The following is a 23,331-nucleotide window of genomic DNA, read 5'->3' on the forward strand; positions in this document are numbered from 1 at the left end:
GTTTCCAATGCTGGACGAACATACTTTTCACTACGCTCACCTCCTGAGCAATGACGAAGCAACTGTTTGGACCTGTGCGTTTTCACTATGCATTTCTCCTACCCTACAGATGGCAGTATCAATACGTAACAATAGTGTTGCCAACGTTTGCGAGGAATGTGTTTTATGGTGGGTGTTCTGTTTTCATTTGACTGCCCCTCATATATGTAATTGTCATACACTATGAAACATGTCGGGAAACTCAAGTCAATAAGCAGACATTGCAGAAAAGATACTAATGTAATTGTTGACATCTGCATTGTGTGAACTGATATAGATTTGCTGCTTGACAAATGTGAAGAAACTAACATATTAAACAGTGACAATTGATCTAGAGTTATAGTCTTATCCAAATTGCCCAAAACCCAAATATGAAAATGCTACTTCAGCAACGGATCCTCAAAAGCTTAGAATAGTTTATGACCATCATAGCTTGATACAGATGTTGAAATTTCTCCAAGATGCTATTCAGCAGATCTTCAAGAAACCTATCTCACTCAGCTATATTTTGAATGGATGTACACAGTCTGTCCTATAATTTTCCTGACTGATGTCATAGTGCATTTACATATTGCATGATTTGTAAAAACATTTCTCCAATTACCCTGATGTTTTCTTTCTCTTGCTGGTAGATTTGAACATTGGGGAAGGATCCTCTTAATAGTTACAGTAACAGAAACAACACCACCCGAAGTCACCATGTTGGAAACAAAGAAGGAGCAGCATATAAATATCAAATTTTGCAACAAAGAAACTTGGCAAAACTGCAACTGAAACGTACGACATGTTGAAACAAGTGTACTAGGACGATACGTGGCGTTTCCAATATGAGCCGTTAACAAAGTGCCAGAGTTCAGTGTGGAAGTTACCGTATCAAGATTAGATTAAGCTTATCACGTTCTGGGACTCATTCATAGAGAATTTGTTCCCAATGGACATAGGGGAGTTTTACCTTGAGGTTTTGAAGCATCTACAGGCATGAATTCGATGGGTATGCTCGCAATACCGTCAACAGAGCAAGTGGTCCCTTTAGATTGTCAATGCACCAAGTCACTCCTCTGTGCTTGTTTATCAGTTTTTGGTCTCCAAGGGGATTGTTCTGCTTGATCATCCCCCCCTATTCTCCTGATCTGTATCCTCCTGACTACTTCCTTTTCCCGAAACTCAAATTGCCGCTGAAAGGGAACCAATTTGATGCTGTGGCAGACATTCAAAGAGCTTCGACCAAGTATCTCAACACTATTCCCGTCAAGACTTCCAGAAGTGTTTTGACAAGCTGTATCGAGCATTGCATTCAGTGTATTGAAGCAGAAGGAATGTATTTTGAATACTATACACCCAAAAGTGTCATTGCGGGTGCAGTTCTTGTTTTCTCTTCCTAGCCTGGAAAATTATGAGACACACTGTGTACACCTACTAATATTCTGTTCAGTGTCATTCCATGGGAATGCACTCTACATTATGTTACTCTTCTCTTGGAGATTGAACATGTTGTCAATCTCCTGAGGTTATTTTTAAAGAATCAAAACTGTACTAAAAGATAAGATGTCTGTTCTTAGGTTTTTTTTTTAAAAATTAAATTAAGGAGATAATTGACATATGTTACCCCTACTCTTTATTTTTATTCTCTAGGTACGATCATTCTCGGCATTTGCTTTGGAATTAAACTTCTTAATTGAGGAATATGCAAGCAACAAAGGTGTGTTTCCACCACGGAAGAGGCGAAGAAAAAAATCTTTATACGTCGCTACTATCGAAAAAGCTCTTGGACTTGTTAATAATTTATTAGAATTTCGAAGACTCGGTGAAATTGGATTGGTGGTTGTGGACGAGCTTCATACTATAGGCGACAATGGAGGCAGAGGTGCTACACTTGAAGGTTTCCTTACCAAGTTGTTGTATTCAAAGGGTATGTAAGTTATATCATCTTTTCAATAGTACAAGGATCAGTCAGTTGAAAACAGGCCACCTTGTATATCTCGGATGCCGTGACTCCACAAAACTCCTGCCACTGGAAGGGGGTTTGTTGTCACCCGGTAGATGGTAGTTGCATCACAGGCTTGTGTGAAGCAGTGCGAGTGTGAGCCATGTGAAGTGCAGGGACTTGCCGTGTGGCTTATCATGGAGGCCACATTTTTCTTTGACTACAAGGGGCACCTGCTTATCGAGTTTTGTGAGAAAGGTGCAACCGTTACTGGCGTGCGGTGTACATAACTTTTGACGTGCCTCTGTCAGGTCATAAAATGCAAGAGACCAGATTTGCTGTCGTCCAGGGTGGTGGTGTTGCATGATTATGCACGTCTGCATACAGCCAATGTTGTTCGGAACCTTTTACATGGATTTCGGTGGGAAACACTCCATCACCCACCTTATAACCCGGACATGTCCCTGTGCGATTGTGCCATTTTTTGTGAGCTGAAACAGGCATTGCATGGTCACCGGTTCAACTTGGGCACTGAGGTGAAGGATGCAATGAGTGATTGGTTGTTGCAGCAACCACCAACCTTCTTCAGGGCTGCCATTGACCTAGTGCCAGGGCAATGGGACAAATGCCTCAACGTTTACAAGGATTACTTTTAAGGTGAGCATATAGTTTCATAGTTATACAGGGTGGCCTGTTTTACACTGACTGACCCTTATAGTTTGTAAAATAAAATTTTGCCGGCCCCCGTGGCAGAGTGGTTAGCACATTGCACTATAATGCCAGGGATCCCGGGTTCGAATCCTCACCTGGGCATGGTGTTTGTGAGTGTCCATTCATCAATTTCATCATATTGTCACACATCCCCATCTTCGCAATTAGCCAAAAGTGGCAGAAAAGCGAAGTAACATAAATTAAATCAATCAATCAATATCTAGAGTAAAATAACATTTTGTTTTTTATTTCTTCAGTCCATTTTTATACAGTCGTGAACAATAGTTAGTTGAAGTTGAGAGTAAAAAAAATCAGAGAGAATAGTTAAAGTTGGGATTTGATTCACCCATCCAGTTTTTATGGGCTGATGTCCAAAATCACCAACAGATTGTTTCAGTACATGCCATAAAACAGTGCCCACTCTGAGGGACCAAAGATTGTTTCAGTACATGCCACATAACAGTGCCCACTCTGAAGGATAAGTTAAAGAACACAGAACAACAGTTACTAAGCATACCTTACAGTCTTATGATTTGGCCAAACACCGGAAGCAAAAAATAATGTGAAACCAGGCCTGGCTTGGTAACTTACGTAGTTGTCAGAACAATAGCATGGTTCACACTTTAATATCTCGTATGTGGAAAATCTTTAGAGTACCATGAAATCATCACGGTTTCTTCAGATGAAGGACTGTTGGTATTTGGAACACAGAGATGTATACTTAACCCCATCAACTCCATTTCTAGTGTCACATTCCTCAATATATTAAATATTGAAGTGAAACCTGAAGGAGAAGATAACTTCTCTGGAATTGCCATTAACATTAACCTTTGAAAATTATTCAATATGCCTTTCTATTGTGTACCTTGTTTGCTTTCTTTTTAAGTTTGGGTAAATGTTTGAAATCCAAATATTAGTTTTGTGTATATACCTAAAAGGGATGAGGAGACAGGTGAGTGGAGAAGGCTACATACAACGTAATTTAGAACTACATAATTTGTATTCATGTCCAGATATTATTAGAATAATTAAATCAAGAAGACTTAGGTGGGCAGGCCATGTGGTACGAATGGGAGAGGAAAGAGGAGTTTACAGGATTCTTGTTGGGAAACCTGATGGTAAGAGACCTGTAGGAAGGCCAAGACGAAGATGGAGGGACAACATTGAGATGGACCTAAAGGAAATCGGTAGGGATGGAAAAGAGTATATAGATCTTGCTCAGGATAGGGAAAGATGGAAGGCCTGTGTTGCTGCAGCCATGAACCTTCGGGTTTAAGAAGGCTAGAGAGTTAGTTAGTTAGTTAGTTTTGTGTATTGGTTTATGCGAAATCTCCAATAAACTTCTGTGTCTGATGTGTGCTGTACATGTACTTATACTCCTGAACCAGGTACTCGTCGTTACAAGGAAAGGTTTGTAAATATAAGGTGTTAGGTTGTGAATGTTCAGACCCTCAGCCTTTTCATTGGTTTGATGCAGTTCTCAACCTGTACTTGTATGTATGCATTGCTTGCTTTGTAGAATTATTTCTCTTGTAGTCCTGGTTGTTACAAGCTTAAAGACAATTTGTTGTGACGTTTCAGGAGAACACACGCTCCATTCATCACATTTATTTTTAGTTTCATTAAAGATACAGTTATCTCTGGCTTCATCTGTATAGAAAATGAGTCTCAAGGGAGTATTAGCATTGAACATGAATTTCTATAAAATTCAAGTTTTGATCCTATAGTCCTAATGTCAGAATTAAAATGCTTTTCATGCTCTGAAAAGCATAATAATACAACATTTTTCTGAAAATCTTCTCATTGTTACATTGTTGTAGCATAGCAACTTGACTATGTAACAAGCAGTCATTTTAGATAATAAATTTTATCACATTTTCAAAAAATTGTACCAAATATCATCAGGCAATTGAAAATCATCATTGCTTTTATAGAGATTCTTGATGTTTTCCATTACATTAAATTTTAAAGATGGTGGCTTATTCCACTTGTGAAGAAGTAAACTCCATAGTGTGTCAATGTTACCATTTTCATTATTTAATATATTCCAGTGTTCTTCTGCAATGAACGAATCTTCCCAGACATTCAAATCTATGTTTCCATCCCTCTTTTGAAAACCCTTCTCTTTTTAATCATATGCTTCTCCTCAATGATGTAAGCTGACAAACCTGTTCTTGGGTTTCTGTTTCTTGTTCTTGTTCATGTTCAAAGGATTATGTAGGACAAACATCAAGGAAAATGGCAATATCCACAATTTGGAGATTATAAATTTAAACCCAAGAATAAATTAAATAATGAAAATGATAACATAGACCCACTATGGAGTAGTGAGCCACCATCTTTAAAATTTAATGTAACGGAAAACATCAAGAATCTCTAAAAGCAACGATGATTTTGAATTGCCTGATGATATTTTGGATTTATAATTTTTAAAAAATGTGATTTTTTTTTATCTGAAATGACTGCTTGTTTCACAGTCAAGTTGCTATGCTACAACAATGTAACATTTACAAGATCCATTGCATAACTGATTCTTTTTTTGTTAAAAAAATTTAACCATTGTTATAACTGTATATTTAATCAAACTAAAAATAAATGTCTGAAAAATGGAGCGTGTGTTCTCCTGAAACCTCACAACAAATTGTGTTTTTATGCTTGTAACAACCATACACTATAAGAGAAATAATTCTGTGTATATTCTGGGCTAAGATTTTTTATTACATTTTTACTTTTGTTTGCTCCTTTGTTTACATTGTTCCCATCTTCCACCTCTGTCATTTAATCTTTCTTGATCTCATTTACTATTATTGGACCAACATGACATTTTTGTCAATATAAAATGTATGAATGCTGATAATACACTATTGTCGCAACACTATATAAAATGGCAATCATTTCACGAAAAATCTGAACAAATCCTTTGCTTTTTTGTTTTATGAATGTAAATCATTGCTCCGAAAAATCATACCTTACAAAAATAAACTAACATTAGAAAGTTATTTTAGAGATCCAGGATATTTATAATCTTGATAAACACAGCACAGGAATTGAAACACTTTGTTTTGGAGTTTCATCAACTTCTTGTTTGCATCCTCAGGTTCCTTGGGCACCAACCAAAATAGATAAATATTAATTTTATTAATTTATTTTTTGTGGAAATTAATGAGGAAAACATGATTGTTACCAGTGCATCAATTTTAGAATGTTGTCTTTTTGGGATCCTTTTTAAATGTTTTGTTTCCTTAGTAATGAGTAGATCCCGGATTTTTATGTAATATCAATGTACAAAATATGTACATATATATGTAACAATAATTGATAAAGTATGTACCTGAATATGTAGTATCAAAGAACATGTAATAATAATAATAATAATAATCAAGTATCCAAGCAGTTTCAGAATTCTGCTAGATATTTATTTTATTTTAACATATTCAATATAATTTTCAAATTAAAATTTGTATCAAATTAGAAAGCACAGCAACATGTACATATTTAAGAAACCATTTTTGTCAACTATTAATTACTTTTCACATCGCAAAGTATTGTAAAATATGTAAATATGTAAGAGAGCTCTTCATAACTTTCGACACAAATTATTAAGAAAAAATCTTCTACAGAAAGAACTATCGAATAAAAATATATAGCTACTTGTACTTTTTGTAAAATTGAACAAATTGTGTAACTCGCTATATACAGGATAGTTGGTTTCTTGTCCACCGATGCCAAGTTTCTAGGTGCTTTGCCTAAACTTAAAAACGTTTTGCTTTGTAACCAGAAGGGTGAGGGGTGGGGGTAGAAATAGTTCCAGTATTTTTTTTTGTCTTCAGCCTGTCTTTCGACTTGCCAGTCAATTTTAAGTGACTGTAAGCACTATGCATCTCATTGATTAGAAAATATGACATCACATGGGCTACAAATTTTCTTCATGTTTCAGAGATTGAAAATATAGGAAAAAGGATCAAAATAGGCAAAAATATGAAATATGTTGTTTTATGTAAAGTAAATTAGCAAATATGTAATATCCTGGCAAATATGTAACATAAGACTTTTGCAAAATCATGTCAGTTATGTATTCGTTGACATTTTCGTGTTCAAGGTATGTATCTAGAAAGGAATAGAATATGTAATTACATACAAATCTGAGCTCTAGTATTGAGATAATTCATTATCAATAAATAGATACTTCATGGTAAGATGCATGTTGCAAAACCATCATGATCAGGGAATGGATTTATATGTAATAAATATGTAAATACATATTTAATTATTTTCACCAAAATATAGAGTTATATATGAACTTATAATTATAAAAATTTACCTTTTTAATAATACAAGACACTGCACAAGCTACATAATGTGCAATCTCGGCATTGTAACTACACACATCAAAAAAAGTTTTGAAACACCCACAGTACCTGGTATTAGAGAAAGAAAACGAAGTATAGCCTAGGCATCATGAAAAATGAATATCCTTCCTCTCTCTCTATCTCTCTCTCTCTCTTTCCTCTTACTTCCTCCCTCTTTTCTTAATTTTTCTCTCTTCCACTCTCTCTCTCTCTCTCCCTCTGTCTCCTCTTTCTCTTCTCCTTTCTCTCACATCCTACACCCACGCTTTTACTCTCTGCCTCTTCTCTCTTTCTCTCTATAGTTTTTTTTTTCCTTCTCTGCTTTTCGTCTTCTCCTTTCGCCTCCTCTGGCGACAGACCTGGAAAACCGGGAAAAGTCAGGGAATTTTGTCTTGATTGACTTTTTTTTTAAATCTTGTTGGTAAATTTCGGCCTCAACTTTTAGGCCCCTTTTATGCACAACACAACCATGGTGCCAAAAACCAGTGATGGTAGGGGGGGGAGAAATTTCCGGAGGGGCAGAAAAATGTGTTAAGCCTCTAAATATTGCGTGGAAAATGCATTGAGTTATCATTTTTTCTTGTCCGTATGGAAGTAGTAAGGGGACAGAACTGTCAACAGATGGAGGGGATGGGAGCAGGTGGCGCCATCCAATAGTTGTCTGATGTCGTAGTAAGGCATTTTGTTGGACAAACTGAAGAAACATGGAAACAAATAGGCCCCATTGATACATACATTTTTTGTCGAATATCGCCACCCGACAAAGTATCTCACTACAACATGCGACAGAAATTGCATGCATGGCACTCTTATGGAATTTAGTTTCATTGGATGTCTTCGGACTGCAACATCCAACAAAAATTGCGTGCATTAACAAGAGCTTTAGACTGCAAATATACTGCTGGAATTTTATTACTCTTCTGGCTCGTGTTTACAAAGGTTTTCTTTCATCATCCTGACATATTACTGGTTTCGCACAAGTTAACATATGTTTACAATGACATTGCACTATTCTTAGATATCAAGAAAAATCCAACAAAACTGAAAAATAAATCTGCATTGGTGAACGTTATAAAAATTTGGCAAGTGCATGTTCCCAACCTCAAATTTACTGCAACACTAGTATTGCAATGAAATTAACGCCACCTGTCTGTTTAAACTCCTGAGAAATGGTCATTAATCTCTCACCGAGTGAAGTTAATGTCCAATATTATGAAATGAAATACTAATAATAAATACATCAATATTTTAATATATTTACTTGAATCATTCAATCGTTAAAGCATATCACTTTCTTCAAGAATTGACTTTTCTCTGCCAGCCCTGCTAAATTTTCACTTTTCATCTACTTATTTATACGAGGGGTGCCCAGAAAGTAATTTCTAATTAGTAAGGACCTTGATTTTTCGCAAACTCTAAAACCGTGGAAAATGTTAATTGTTGTGAAGTTGTGTTTATGAATGTGCAGTGATGTCTGGACACATTTTTCGCCTGTTCAAAATATCGAAATAACGTGAATTTGGCATAAAATGCGAATTGTTGGTGTATTTAGCTATTTTTTTTAAAAAAAATTGTCCTAAAACAACGAAGAATTCCGTGAAATCCAACATTCTTGTCTTTTCTAGACTTAAAGAAACAAAATGTGCCATTTTATGTACATAGAACGTGCAAGTTTTTCAACATTTTATTCAAAAGTAAACTATAATGCTAAACACATGGAATAATTCCGACAGCCACATTAAATAATGTATTTCTCACGATTTTTTCAATTTCTATCAAAATGATTTGCATCACAGAGCAAAGTGGCAAGGTTCTAACAGGAGATCGAGTGTGTATCTACAGTCACACGGGAGCCACATATTCAGTATTTGTCATGTGAGATGTGTTTTAAATTACCATTTGTCGATCGAGAAATAATAGAGCTCAGTCGTTAGGGCGTCTGACTACCATGCGAGAGGCACTGCGGGGAAGAACCGGGATTTTTTTCACCTGTTCAAACTGCTCCGGCGCCCACCCAGCGTCGTATCAAGCAGGTACCTGGAGTAAACTTGGGGGGGGGGGATAAAGGTAGCCAGAAGCATGGTGCTGATCACATCACCCACACCTTGGCCGTGATCAAGAAAGTGTGGAGCCCTAACTCCATACCCCTAGATGCCTTCATGTCTTGGTGCTAAACACAGGGGAGCACTTTACTTTTACTTCCTCAAAAATTTGTTCCAACATACCAAACTGTCACGAAAATACGTAGACCATGTGACCTACAATTTAAAATAATAGTTTAAAAGCACAATGGAAGTATTAAGTTTTGGTATATTTGACAGAAAAATGTTCTAAAACAAAAACGAGAATATTGGGAAACGTAACACTAACAAGTCAAAAATAGATAATGCCAATTTTTGATGCCATAATATATCAGTATCTGTCACATGAGATTGATTGATTTAAAATTTTTGGGTGCATCGTTACTTATGGTTATTATGCACCCTTCAGTATATACGGGGAAAATTCCATTATCTAAAACCCTTCTCATTGATAAGAGAAGGCATACTAGTATAATTGACATTCGTACACATAGAGGTGCTGACTGTGCCAGTGACCATTATTTAGTAATTGCTAAATTAAGAGAAAGACTCGCAGTGATAAATCATCAGCAACAAAATCTAAAAGTTATAAAATTTGATACAGGAAAGTTTACTGATGAAAGAATTAAGAAAGATTACCAAATTAAACTGTCAAATAGATTTGATGTTTTGCAGGATTTAAATTATGATGAAAATATAAATGAAACAGACATAAATAAGAATTGGGAGCACATACGTAATGCAATAGAATCAGCAGCTAAAGAAAGTATAGGATACCATAAACTGAGAAAAAAGTAAGCCATGGTTTGATAATGAATGTCATAATCTAATAGAAATAAGAAATCAGGCTAGACTTAGGTGGTTAAATAACTCTGATGATACAAATCTAAGCAATTATAATAGAATAAAGCAAGAAGTTAACCGCACGTTTAGAAGTAAAAAAAGAGATTACTTGAAAAGCAAAATTAACGAAATTGAAACAAACAGCAAAAATAAAAATATCAGAGATTTATATAAAGGTGTAAATGAGTTTAGAAAGGGGTGGCAACCTAAAGTAAACTTGATAAAAGATAAAGACAGTGATTTCCTAGCTGACCCAAGCGATATTCTAAATAGATGGAAGAACTACTTTAATAACCTTTTAAATGTCCATATAGGAGATAAATCAGAAGTAAATGAAGTCCACACAGCAGAACCTTTAGTTCCAGAACCTAACTTGACTGAAGTTAAAGATGCTATTAAAAGGCTAAAGAATAACAAAGCACCTGGCATTGATATAATACCAGCTGAGTTAATTAAATATGGTGGGAATTCGTTAATATGTCAAATTCATAAATTAATTTGTTTAATATGGAATAAAGAAGAAATCCCTCAACAGTGGAAAGAATCCATAATTGTTCCTGTGTTTAAAAAAGGTGATAAAATGAACTGCAATAATTACCGTGGAATTTCTCTACTCTCAACAACATATAAAATATTATCTAACATTCTTTTAACAAGACTAACCCCATATGCTAATGAAATTATAGGTGATTATCAATGTGGATTTAAACGTAACAGATCAACAACTATAGATCAAATTTTTCACATCAGACAGACACTTGAAAAAAAGTGGGAATATAATCAAAATGTCCATCAGCTATTCATTGATTTCAAAAAAGCATATGATTCGGTCAAAAGAGATAAATTATATAATATAATAGTAGAGTTTGGAATACCTAAGAAGCTTGTTAGTATGATAAAAATATGCACCAGTGAAAAAGAAAGTAAAATTCGTGTGGGTATTAATGTCTCTGACAAATTTACAATTCATGATGGGTTAAGAGAAGGAGATGCATTATCTCTATTGCTCTTTAATTTTGCCTTAGAATATGCTGTTAGGAAGGTAAAAGAAACTAACGAAGGACTAAAATTAAATGGTGTGACTCAGTTGTTAGCATATGCAGATGATGTAGACTTACTGGGGGATGATGTGAATACAATTAAGAATAATGCTAAAATATTTTTCAAAACTGCTAAAGAGATAGGTTTGGAAGTTAACAAAGAGAAAACTAAATATATGCTTGCAGGCCGAAACCAAGTGTTAGGTAATAATCAAAATCTAATTATTGATAACAACTCGTTTGAACCAGTTTCCAAATTCAAATACTTAGGAGTAATATTAACAAATGAAAATTATATTAAAGAGGAAATAAAAAGTAGGCTTAATTCAGGAAATGCATGTTACTTCTCTCTTCATAAACTTTTGTCTTCTCGTTTAATATCTAAGAAACTAAACGTTAAAATATACAAAACCGTAATTTTGCCTGTAATATTATATGGATGTGAAACTTGGTCCCTTACATTAAAAGAGGAACATAAATTGAGAGTTTTTGAAAATAAGATCCTTAGGAAAATCTTTGGACCTAAAAGGGATGAGGAGACAGGTGAGTGGAGAAGGTTACATAATTTATAAGTACATAATTTGTATTCATGTCCAGATATTATTAGAATAATTAAATCAAGAAGACTTAGGTGGGCAGGCCATGTGGCACGAATGGAAGAGGAAAGAGGAGTTTACAGGATTCTTGTTGGGAAACCTGATGGTAAGAGACCTGTAGGAAGGCCAAGACGAAGATGGAGGGACAACATTGAGATGGACGTAAGGGAAATCGGTAGGGATGGAAAAGAGTATATAGAACTTGCTCAAGATAGGGAAAGATGGAAGGCCTGTGTTGCTGCAGCCATGAACCTTCGGGTTTAAGAAGGCTAGAGAGTTAGTTAGTTAGTTAGTTAGTTAGGTAAGACCCTTACCTTAAAATGAAAGGGGGGTATGGAAAATAACTTTCCAAAATAACTTCCAAGATATCAAACACTCACGAAGAGGCGTAGACCACAGTAGTTTAAAAACACCAAATCTGTCATCCTGGTAGTCCAGTACAGCTTCCCCCAGCTCCCTGTGTCATTCTCTGTAATTTCTCTCCCTAAGAATGACTCTCTTGATATGCACTTGTTGTTCATGCCGGTTCATGTCCATTCCGCACTGTGGTTGACTAACCACTGAATTACCACTGCCCTCTGTGTGATAACCATACATCACACTGTGTCCATGTACTACAGGTGCAATGTTCTCCTGAGCATACAATCATATTGTGGTATCGTTGTTCATACTTGAGAAAAAAAATAGTTGCCGTGACTTATCTTTGCATATAGAAGAGCCAGCCGTTCAACGTTGACCAGGACATTTTTGAACAAAAAAAAATTGTAAATATCTGGAGAATGATAAAACTGCCAGAGAATGTACCTTCATCCTTCGTGAGTATTGGGCACTCGCCCCGATGTAGTTGACGCATGTGCAGTTTTGTTCAGAGGCGGTCCGTGACTTTTACAACAAGGGAAGCACATATCGTAAGACATTTTAAAAATCATTATTATTACTCCCTCTGTCCCATAATTATTGTCCGGTACACCTTTGTTTGTTGTCTCATAATAATTGCCCAATATTCAAACTGTGACATTGCTGTATACAGAAGAACAACATGAAACAAGGGAATGAGTCATTCAACTTTACTACTCAAGGATCAGTACAAATTGTGCTTTCCATCTGCCTCTTCGTCTGTCATTTCTGTACTACCATTTTGGCATACCGGACTATAATTATGGGACAGAGGGAGTATTATTATTGCCTTCTTTATGAATTCTTCTATCACTAGATTGTAGAGTTCATCTTCTGCATTTTCATTTCAGTTTTATCAGCTTCTCAATTACTGTCCTTGGGTATTTCCAAAAAGTCTGGGAAAAAAATTTCCCATCCCAATTTTTCAGGATCCCGAGCAGTCGGGAAATACCGAATGGTCATTTTAAAAAGTCGTTCATTCTCGACGTTTTCTTCATTGTAAGTTTCTGGAACTTGTCAGAAATTGTTAGTTTTTAGTCCAGAAATGCAAAAACAACAATCACTTAAAATGAAAATGACATGTAGAATTCGAGATTTCCAGAGCTTCAGGAAACTTCGAAAATTTCCCGACTTTGCTGGGAAATTGTGAATTTTTCCCATCCTGAATGTCGGGATTTAAAAAATTTCCCATCCTGACCTGAAAAATTCTATCCCGCACACTCCTAGTATTTCTACATTAATTGTGAATTCGGTGAAATGATGAAAAGATCGTGCAGCTCTAGCACTTCACACGGGAATTGTTTAAACAAACTTAATTTAACTTGAACAATTCAAAAAAGCATTCCTTCAAGTAAAGCAAGGGTTTTTGTTCTCCCATCAAGATATCTTAATCTGAGGAATAAGCGACACTTAGTTCACTTCTATGACGAGCCATGCCAAATGTTGATAACTTAATTTCAAAGAATAGAAAATGTCTTCAGGAAAACTTTGTTGCGTTCTTTTTATCAACTAATTGTAGAAACTTTAATTTATTTTTTGATTCATTATCTCCAGTTCAGGCTGTTGATCTTTTTGCAAGTTTATTGTCTGCAAATGTTGTCAGGAGAATTTCAGCGTGGATTTGAGTTTGCCGATGACACTGTGATGTTTAAGTAAATTGTTCATATCATCAGAATCTGAACTGCTCCACACACCTTTTTCACTTGAAAATAGGTCCTCCCAGATGGTAGAGTGGCAATGTTGTCGCCTTGAAATGAAGGAATACAGAGTTCGATACCAGGTGGAGGCACATAGAGATTCGGATCCAACTTTAAACTGTAGGTCCAGCCCCGATTAGCCTGTCTACGCATGAAGTGGGCTTAGGAACAGAACTCATTTGAAAATTGGACCCAAGACCAAGAGCAGAGTTTTAATGCTCTTCTGCAGCCACCTATTATTCCACATTAGTCTGGATTAAAATGTCGAACACTTTTTTCCTCTACACCAGATAGTCTAAATCGGGCATTGATCTACCACCAGAAATAACCCCTTTGTTCTCTTCAAAACTTCTTGATCTCAAGCCCTGGACGAAGACTGTTTCCAGCACCCACCTACTCTCTCCCTGCACCATTACCTATTTTAGCTGCCGCAAGACCTGGAATGAGTTCTGTGGATTCATTCCCTTCGAGTCAATTGAACCGCACTGATTTGGTCAACTGTTAAGTATGGTTTTTAAACCTATGTTTTTCATACAAATTCCAGAAATAACGCACATGAAATTTACTGGGATAACTGGCAACACAAAATTCGCTGTAAATGAAGAAAAAATATTGCAAAATAATTGATTTTAGGCAGATTTAGTTCGAAAAAATCTGTGAGTCTGGAATGAGTACGGTCATGCATTCCCTGCACTGAAGACAGAGCTGAAGATCTACAAAGAATGCTGAATGCTCCCTTCCCTTTACCGAGGGTGAGCGACACGGACACTGATGGTCATCTGCTACACACTTCTCGCGGTTTTTACAATAGCCCTTAGAAATAGATATACGACTACATAAGAATAGTTTGAATGCAACTAAAAATATATTGACCACATAAACACAGTTAATACTTCTACTTTGTGAGGGAATGACTCATTCCCTTCATTCCATTTGTTAGCAACAATGTGTGTCTGTAGTTGTGGAGCAGCATTATATGATCAAATTCCTTGTGAAGGAGAACCTGAAGCTAGCTGACATTTGAGAAGATTGCAAGCACAGTATGGGAAACAAACAATGTCACGGGCAAGAGTGTACGAATGATGCCAACACTTGGCAAAGGATGCTAGTTGCTGACGAATGAACGTGATTAATGCCCAGTATTCCTGAACATTGATGATGGGTGCCATTCGCAAGAAAGACCTGGTATGTTGTCTGCAAATATCATTCTTCACCATGACAATGTACTGCCCCACATGTTCAATTTGACAGCAACAACTGTCCGAAAGGGTTTTGCTCCATGTTCTTACACTCCAGACTTAGCCCTCGGTGATTATCAGATTTGTTTGAGCCGCTTAAGGCTCAGCTGGACCTTTGGCATGCAAATGGGCGAATTTTTTCAAATTTTCCTCTCCATTCGAAAAATTTCGTGGATATTTCAAAATATGAAAGATTACATCAGCTTAGAATTCCTTCTAGAGCATTGACGTGAAATTTCGTGTAGTTTTCTTTCACTGTTGTCTAGATATTATCAATAGTTTTGTGATTACATAAGTCTATTAAACTATTGATAATATCTAGACAAAAATGAAAGAAAGCTACATGAAAATTCACGTCAATGCTCTAGAAGGAATTCTAAGCTGATGTAATGTTGCATATTTTGAAATATCCAAGAAGTTTTTCGAATGGAGAGGAAAATTTGAAAAAATTCGCCCATTTGCATGCCAAAGGTCCAGCCGAACCTTAAAGAGCATATGAGAAGGAAGGAATTGGAGATAGGTGAAGCTCGGACAAAAGATGTCCTACAGCGTCTACGACAGCAGTCAACTTCCTTCTATGCCAAAGGATTCTGGGAACTGACACAATGATGGCAGCAGTGCCTGCATGCTCAGGAGGATTCCTTTGAAAAACTCACATAATTTTGTGCTTATAGAACTTTCCAATTTTTTCCTAGAAATAGAAGTCTCTGTCAACCTTGAATGACCCCTGTACATTATTACTGACATCGGAACACAGCTGTGTGTTGAAAATCCGCCAACATGGATTCCCAAAATATTTCTTGGAGGTTATTCAAATTGCTATAAACCAGTGCTGATTTTCTTATTGATTCATACCAATGTCAATACTAAAACTAAAAGTTGTTCAGAATAGTTAAATGGTAGACTGTAAGAATTTCATTTAAACTACACTAGCTTTACTGTAAATTATTATATTTTTATGTATTTATTCATGAATTCCATTTTTGTTACGATTTTCGCATGCAGTAAATACAAATGCACATTGTGCATAATTCCCAGAATATTTGGACTTTTTGATATTGCTGATTGACATTTTTTGTGTACCTTCTGGTACATCTGATACTGATTATCAGGGAACAGATTTGTATGTGCTAAATATGTAATTATATATTTATTTATTTTCACCAAAATATGAAGTTAAGTGTGGACTTAAGATTGTAAAAAATTACCTTTTTAATAATATAAGACACTACGGGAGCTACATAAAATGCAGACACATTAATTGTAAAAGACACAAAATGTGTTTGTTTCCAAGACAATGAATAACAAAATTTTGTTGTAAGTGTACGAACGTGAATATCCTCCTGTTGTCTCGTGAGGTGATATTGACTAAAACTGCATTCAATATCGCAAGAATTAATGGGAGTGTATTTCAAATTCACAATGTCTGTTGAAGGTAACATTGCCAAAATAACGTTTGTAACAACCAGGAGCCAATGCTGGAGCCCTCATTCTCTATTGTTCACAACAATAGATTGATTGATTTAGTTCATTTTACTTCGACTTTCTGCCACTTTTGATTATTGCGAAGATGGGGATGAGTGATGATATGATGAAATTGATGGACACTCACAAACACCCATGACCAGGCCGGGATTCAAACCTGGGACCCCTAGCATTGTAGTGCAATATGCTAACTACTACACCACGGGAGCCGGCTGTTGACAACAATTGTAAATAAATAGGAATTTCAAGTTTTTTTACAATAACAAAAGCAAACAGTTGTGAGGTAAAAAAAAAAAAAGGAACCTTGTTCGGATGACAGAAAAGTAGTAATTAATGCAATTTGAAGGTTTGAATGAGGTAGTAAACTTTCGTTTGTTTTAACGTTGCTTCGGACTTTTCAATTATCCACAGGAAATTCACCCAACTCTTTCAGTCACGTGGTGACATGTAAATATTGCGCGAGTGTGGAGTATATGTTGAGGAATATTGTGAAATATGAAAATAATATGTAAAAGTAACTAAAATATGAGCTAAAACCTAATATACGTACACATATGGAAACTGTAAAGTCATTTTTTTTACTGTACATACCATGATGTGCAAAGATAATAACTGATTTCAGCTTCATAAATAAATATGTATTTACATACAAATTTGTTCCCTGCTGATTATTAAATTGAATCAGTTTGTTTTAATTCCAGTATCATTGATATTGGAAGATATTAATGCATTGGTATTGGCTTAAACCTAATTTCTGTGCTATGCTTGTTTGAATTCATGCACTTGCCTCTTCCCCACATATTGCTGGTTTTACTTTTATAACAATGTACATTTTTTAAATGCGTTACTAATTCTGTGCTTCTTGTTCTTATATTCAGAGGATATTCAACTAATTGGCATGAGTGCAACAATTGGAAACTTATCTGAAATTGGAAGATTTCTGAAAGCTGAAATATATGCACATAACTTCCGGCCAGTAGAATTAAAAGAATATTTGAAACTTGAAGACAGTATATTTAGCTTAAATTCTGAAGCAAAGTGCTATGAAGACCTGCTCATTTTTACAAGAAAAATAGAACCTTCTGTGAGTATGTAGTTTTTGTTTTGTGTATTCATCTCATTGTACTAGTGCTGATGTCTGTGCTTCTATTTGTGAACCTTTCTGTTGTATGTTTGAGAAAAATACAGGTGTTTTAGCAAGTTGCTAAAATATTCATGAATTAAATATAAGTAACATATCCTTACAGGTTTAGAGCAAATTTTGCACTGTGCTTTGAAAGCTCTGCATTTTCTGAATTTCTTGCAGATTGTCGAAATGATGGCATGTGGTGTAAGTTATGCCCTATCTAAATTACTGTCAGTTTTACTAGACCATGAATAAAGTAACAGGGGTTCTGTTTTTTCTGGTTCATCCTGGACCATGCAAATGGTGTTTCTTATTTCACTCTGGGTGGGGATTGTCCTTGGGAACTTGAACTGTTCTGCATATTTTGTTTCACATTATCTGGTTTGATTGACTCATTCATATGATTTATTTTACTTTGCATTTCTGCTACTTTTGGCTAATTGCAAATATGAGGATGAGTGATGATATGAAATTGATGCAGGGACACTCACAAAGAACATGAATGTCGAGGCCAGGATTCAAACCCTGGACCCTTGTCATAGCATAATGTTCTCCACCATGGAGGCCAGCTCATTATCTGGTTGCAACTCCTGGTTGCAACGTTTACTGCTATAACCGCAACCCTATGACAACAACCGTACTTATTTTTATTGCAAAAGGTTGCCCTTATGCTAACTCCTCCAGTCGGTAGCACTGAAACTCCATAAAAACCTCAAGGTTTGCTGGGTATAAAAAATTTGTTACACATTTAACACTATCTTTTTGATACACTGTTCACTACACCAACATTCACAAATAGCAGCACACTTTAGTACCTATTCTTCACTACCGGCCTCCCTGATGGCGCAGTGGTAGCGTCGCCGCGTTGTAATCAAGGGGTCCCGGTGGAGGCACAAGTGGTTCAGATCCCGCTTTAAACTGTAGGTCCAGTCCCGATTAGCCTTACTGTGCATAAAGTGGACTTAAAACACCTACTCAACTCAACTCAACTCAACTATTCTTCACTACCAATGGCTCCTCAGATCCTGGTCTCGATGATAGGAGGGCAGGGACCATGCATTTATTCCTCACAGTGCGGCACCTGGGGAGGAAAGGGACCTAATTTTATTTTCGGGTCATAGTCCATATGCAGGGTGTCTACCAGTCAAGAATGTCAAGAAAAAGTCAAGAAATCAACTGGTAGATCAAGCAAGTCAAGAAATTATGCTTGCGTTCAAGAATTTTTGCTATTTTTTTACAGTACAATGAATTTACGTTGTAATATACCTGTACTGGGATTTGATAAAATTGAATATTTGGAAATCTAAAATTGTATTAGTTGTGGTTAAGATTTGCTTACTTTGTTTCTTAAGAATTACATTCTTTATACATGAAGTTTTGTAGAAGTACAGTATTAAATAAGGTAGTCATTCCCTATTCAGGATGAAGTCTGAAGCATTAATTTTTACATGCATTAATAAAGCAAGTCTAAATCTCTTGTTAAAGCACAGCTTCACCTTTCATCTTAACCCACCTTGTGGTAGGGATTTTTCTTTGAATAAAAATATCTATTTACTTAATTTCCAACTATACCTAAGTAGGGGGAGATTAAATAAATGTTATGAAAAATGAAACAAAGATGAAGAAAAAGGAAAGAAAGGTTTAGAAAAAGTCAAGAATTTTGAATTTGTTATTTCGGTAGACTTGCTGATATGGGGTCCACACAGGCATTACTTGTCGAGGGTCTATTTCGTACTCAGGGGAAATGAGGAGTTTGAGGGTACACTCAAGCTGTAGCTAAGTATCGGACTTAATGTTCGAAGGTATCATCTCACATCAGAAGCCGGTATGGACAGTTTAAGGAGCCCAAGGGTACTCTTGAGCCATAGCGAGTATTAGACTGAAAGGTCCAACGGTACTAAGCAAACAACCGTAGCTAATATGAGCAGGAAAAGAAAAAGAGCCTAAGGGTACCCTGTGGCTGAAGCCGAGTATCAGACTTAATGTCCAAAGGTACCAACCTTTCAGTCGAAGCCAGTACAGGTAGACTAGGAATTCTGCTGGAACTCTTTTTATTATCCAGAACTCTTTTTCTTTTCCACTGCTTCTAGGCCTCGATCTCCAGAGGTGTTTTCCAGTCACTATCCGGCCGAGAACTGCAGCAGAATGCTCCCGTTCGCACAGGAACAACTCACCGGGGAACTGCATGCACTCGACACATTGCAACACACATACCGGATTAACACTGAATATAAATGTGTGCTAACCAAGCATTCAATATTCATTTATTACAACGTTTTAAATAGAATAAATAAGCCTTGCAGGGCTTAATACTAATTTATATATTGCAGTAACATTTGCCATTATATTTATAACATTAACAAGTCACACAGGACTTGAATTGAAACAAAGACAAACTTCACAGGGCTTTAAAGATTTGATTTTAACACTTATAGCTCTTGTAACGACTATCGGTGCATTACATGCTATGGTACTAACTTCTGATGATGTGTCACACAAAGCATCACTTTCACATCATAATGTATGTTCTGATACAACTGCATGTGGGTTACACAACATGGTTCACAAAATACATAGCACTGATTCCATAGGCATTCTTTGTTAATGTCAGTGCAAGCCCGTACACTATAACTCTCTACCGCTCTCGAGACAGCCTCAACACGATGATGTCACTATAGTGTAACCACAGACAAAAAACCTGTGCAGACCCGCAACTTCTGTGCACTGTACTCCCACGAGAAGGGGAGGGGCAGGGTGAACCATGCTTCCTTATGGATCAAGGGGAATGTGCGCGAATGATTTTAGCCAAAGGTTTTTATTGTTTGTGGTTGCTCTATACTTGTTTTGAGTATAAGAACAGCAACTCTCTGTGTTGCTGACACCTATGTATGTCTATTTTGCAGGAACAGGATCTGAGCCTCAATGTTTTACTATACACTTCAATAATTTGCAAATTTTTGCTTCTCTTTTTACATAGGAAATAAAGAATTGATTTATTTTCTTTCAGTATACACCTCAAATGGCCTCCTCTGATCCAGATCTTGTTGGTGCTCTTGTTACAGAAGTCGTACCTTCCCATTCTTGTCTTGTGTTTTGTGCAACAAAAAAGAATTGTGAAAATGTTGCGTTAATGATCATCAAAATGATGCCTCGGTACGTAATAGCTGTATAATTGAAATTATTTTCTGAAATTGCATTGTATTTTATTTTTGTCAGCTGTGTTACTTGAAATTAAATCTTAATTGTACAATTCAATCATTTTTCAGCAGTACTTATTTTCACCAAGTACATACCACAATGCAAATATTAAAATTGCTAATACCATTTAAGAATATTGTACCAATTTAATACGAGAAATTGAAATAATTTAATATACCTAAAATGATATGCTCACTCATTAAATTTATACAACTGAAGAGCTTACATCCATAGCTTTATGCTATTGTGAAAATGAAGTCATTGTTTAAACCCTGTGGTGCACGGAGACTCGCATGGTGGCCTTGTTGGTAAAATTCTCAGTTTGAATGAAAAGAACAGATTAGTTTCAATGCGAGTCTGTTCTTTAAGTTTACTTTATGAACAAACAGGCTAGTCAGGACTGGACCTACAGTTTAAAGTGGGATCCAAAGCAAAACACTATGAGACACCATCCAGGAGAAGAGACTAGTATTGGTTTCCCCAGATGGTATATTTCCTTTGTTACAAATATTTTTATGCACATGTGACTGAAAGATGTATGATCAAGATTTCAATTGTATATTTTTTCACACAAAAACTTGGATTGATAATTTTGATATTGAATTTAACAGCTCAGTGTTGAACCATAAGAGAGAAGAGAAACTTGCTCTATACCGTGCACTGAAATCTGAAAGCAATGGTTTGATATGCCCTGTACTGAAGAAGACACTACCATTTGGAGTTGCTTATCATCATTCAGGTAAGCATATTATTTGTTTTGTTTATTCAAGGTGTGTTCAAGTGTCAAATTTTTATTTCTTGTGATTATTTAACTATAAATATTATGTGAATTCACTAATTAATTTATAAACAGCACTGACTTAAAAAACAAACAGTTAACATTTAGAGATCCTATATATCAGTCATGAGTGCCACCACACCTTTTGTTTTGATTTCAATCAGGTTTAAACTAGGTGATTTTTTTAAAATCACTTTAAAGAAATAATTTATAGAATAATGTACCGTCAGATGGGGTTATTTCAGACACTTTTTACAGTTTTTTTTGTTACTGTTCACTAATGACGAGGGAATTGTACATAATTTTATTTTATTCGGCTAGCTACATGTTTAAGGAGCATATTGAACATTGGAAAATGTACAAAGTAATTCACTATATGGTGTTAAAAAATGTTAAATTGTGTCCGAAGTTACCCCAGTGGGTGGGGCAATTTCGGACAGTTATTTGTTTTAGGAGTTTCTCCGAATTTATCCCACGTATGAGGTTCTTTCGGACTCAAAATTAGGAAAAAAAATAATATTCAACACTTTTATTAAGGGTAAAATTTTTAATTTCGGGAATTTTATAACTCTCTACTATTTTTTTTATTTGTTTCAAAACTGATCTTACAAAAATGTACACAAGAACAAAATGATACTACAATACAAAGAGCAAAATGATGATACAATATATTTCTGTGTAGTTTAGTCTATATAGGAATAATTAGATAACATCTTCATCAAAAATGATATCCTCGTTTTTCCTTTGGTGTTGGTAGAATCTTGACAATCTGGTCCTTTGTTACTGTGTCCTCATCCTCAACATTCGGAAACGCAAACATTCTTCTACTTCCACTGTTCGATCGCAAGAATTTTACAGTCACGTCCCGTGCTCCTATGTCAACAGCAACGCCAACATACTGTCTTGTCTGTTTCCTGTTTCCATGTTCATAATTGTAGTTCACTACAACAAAACCTTTCTAAGTCAAGCACCAGTCCAGAAATTCCAGAATCTTCATTTAGTTCTCTCTCTTGAATTTCTGCCTCAATTTCCACAGTGTCATATTCTTGCTGCTTTTCTGTAACAACTGCTTCATTTTCTGCCTGGTTTCTGACAACAACTTGATTGTGAGTAAAGTGGCAACCAAGGAGAGATTGCCCCGCAGGAACGTTCAATTTGCGACTGCGAACTGTTGTCCTCTTACCAGAGCCGTAGCGTGCTTCAGATAGTAAAGCCTCGAAACTGGATGACCAGGATGTTTCTTTTTCATTTTTACCAGACGTTTCTGGAAATCTTTTGAGGACCCTCGGTGGGTCAAAAGGAATTAGCCCAGTGCTGCGGAAGCCACTCCTTATGATATCTGCGTTTCGTGCTTCGATTTTCTGTAGAGTCTCTTTAAGGAGGGCAGGTAAGGCATCTCGAGAGATAGTCCCACGTGTGGATATTTTCCAGGTTGGCAGTACTTGTCTCCATGCTTTTTTAAGTGGCCCAAAATAGCACACATCTAACGGCTGAAGAATATGTGTGCTATTTGCTGGTAAAAAAAATGAAAGAAATGTTCTGTTTTTCACATTCCTGGACCATTGATAAAGACACATGGCTGGACAAATTGTCTGCAATAATGACTTTATGTCCCTCTAGCTGTTTTAAATATGGCAGTGCTACCATAAAAACTAATCTTCAAAAATCGGAAGGTCAAACCACCCACTTTTGTTTCTGTTGTATCTGGTATTAGGCGGGCCACCTTCTTGCCATGTGTCCCATACGGCCTTGTACAAGACATATGGGGGAAGGAGCTTCCCATCGCCACCAACACACATCATGAGAGAAATACTAGTCTTAGTAGAGTCT

The 23,331-nt window shown here is 36.1% G+C and overlaps 1 protein-coding gene across 1 annotated transcript in view; it reads left to right on the forward strand.

The window, feature by feature from the left end:
• Window positions 1-23,331, forward strand: part of LOC145988930 (helicase POLQ-like) — a 108,809-nt gene that overhangs the window by 32,413 nt on the left and 53,065 nt on the right. Inside the window, exons 4-7 of the mRNA XM_083124228.1 lie at window positions 1,672-1,948; window positions 17,278-17,483; window positions 20,533-20,678; window positions 21,335-21,462. Of these exons, the coding sequence (XP_082980354.1) occupies window positions 1,672-1,948; window positions 17,278-17,483; window positions 20,533-20,678; window positions 21,335-21,462 (757 nt within the window). The remainder of the gene's footprint in view (window positions 1-1,671; window positions 1,949-17,277; window positions 17,484-20,532; window positions 20,679-21,334; window positions 21,463-23,331) is intronic.

Source organism: Lepisma saccharinum, chromosome 6, assembly GCF_977018435.1.
Source record: "Lepisma saccharinum chromosome 6, izLepSacc3.1, whole genome shotgun sequence".
Taxonomy (NCBI): domain Eukaryota; kingdom Metazoa; phylum Arthropoda; class Insecta; order Zygentoma; family Lepismatidae; genus Lepisma; species Lepisma saccharinum.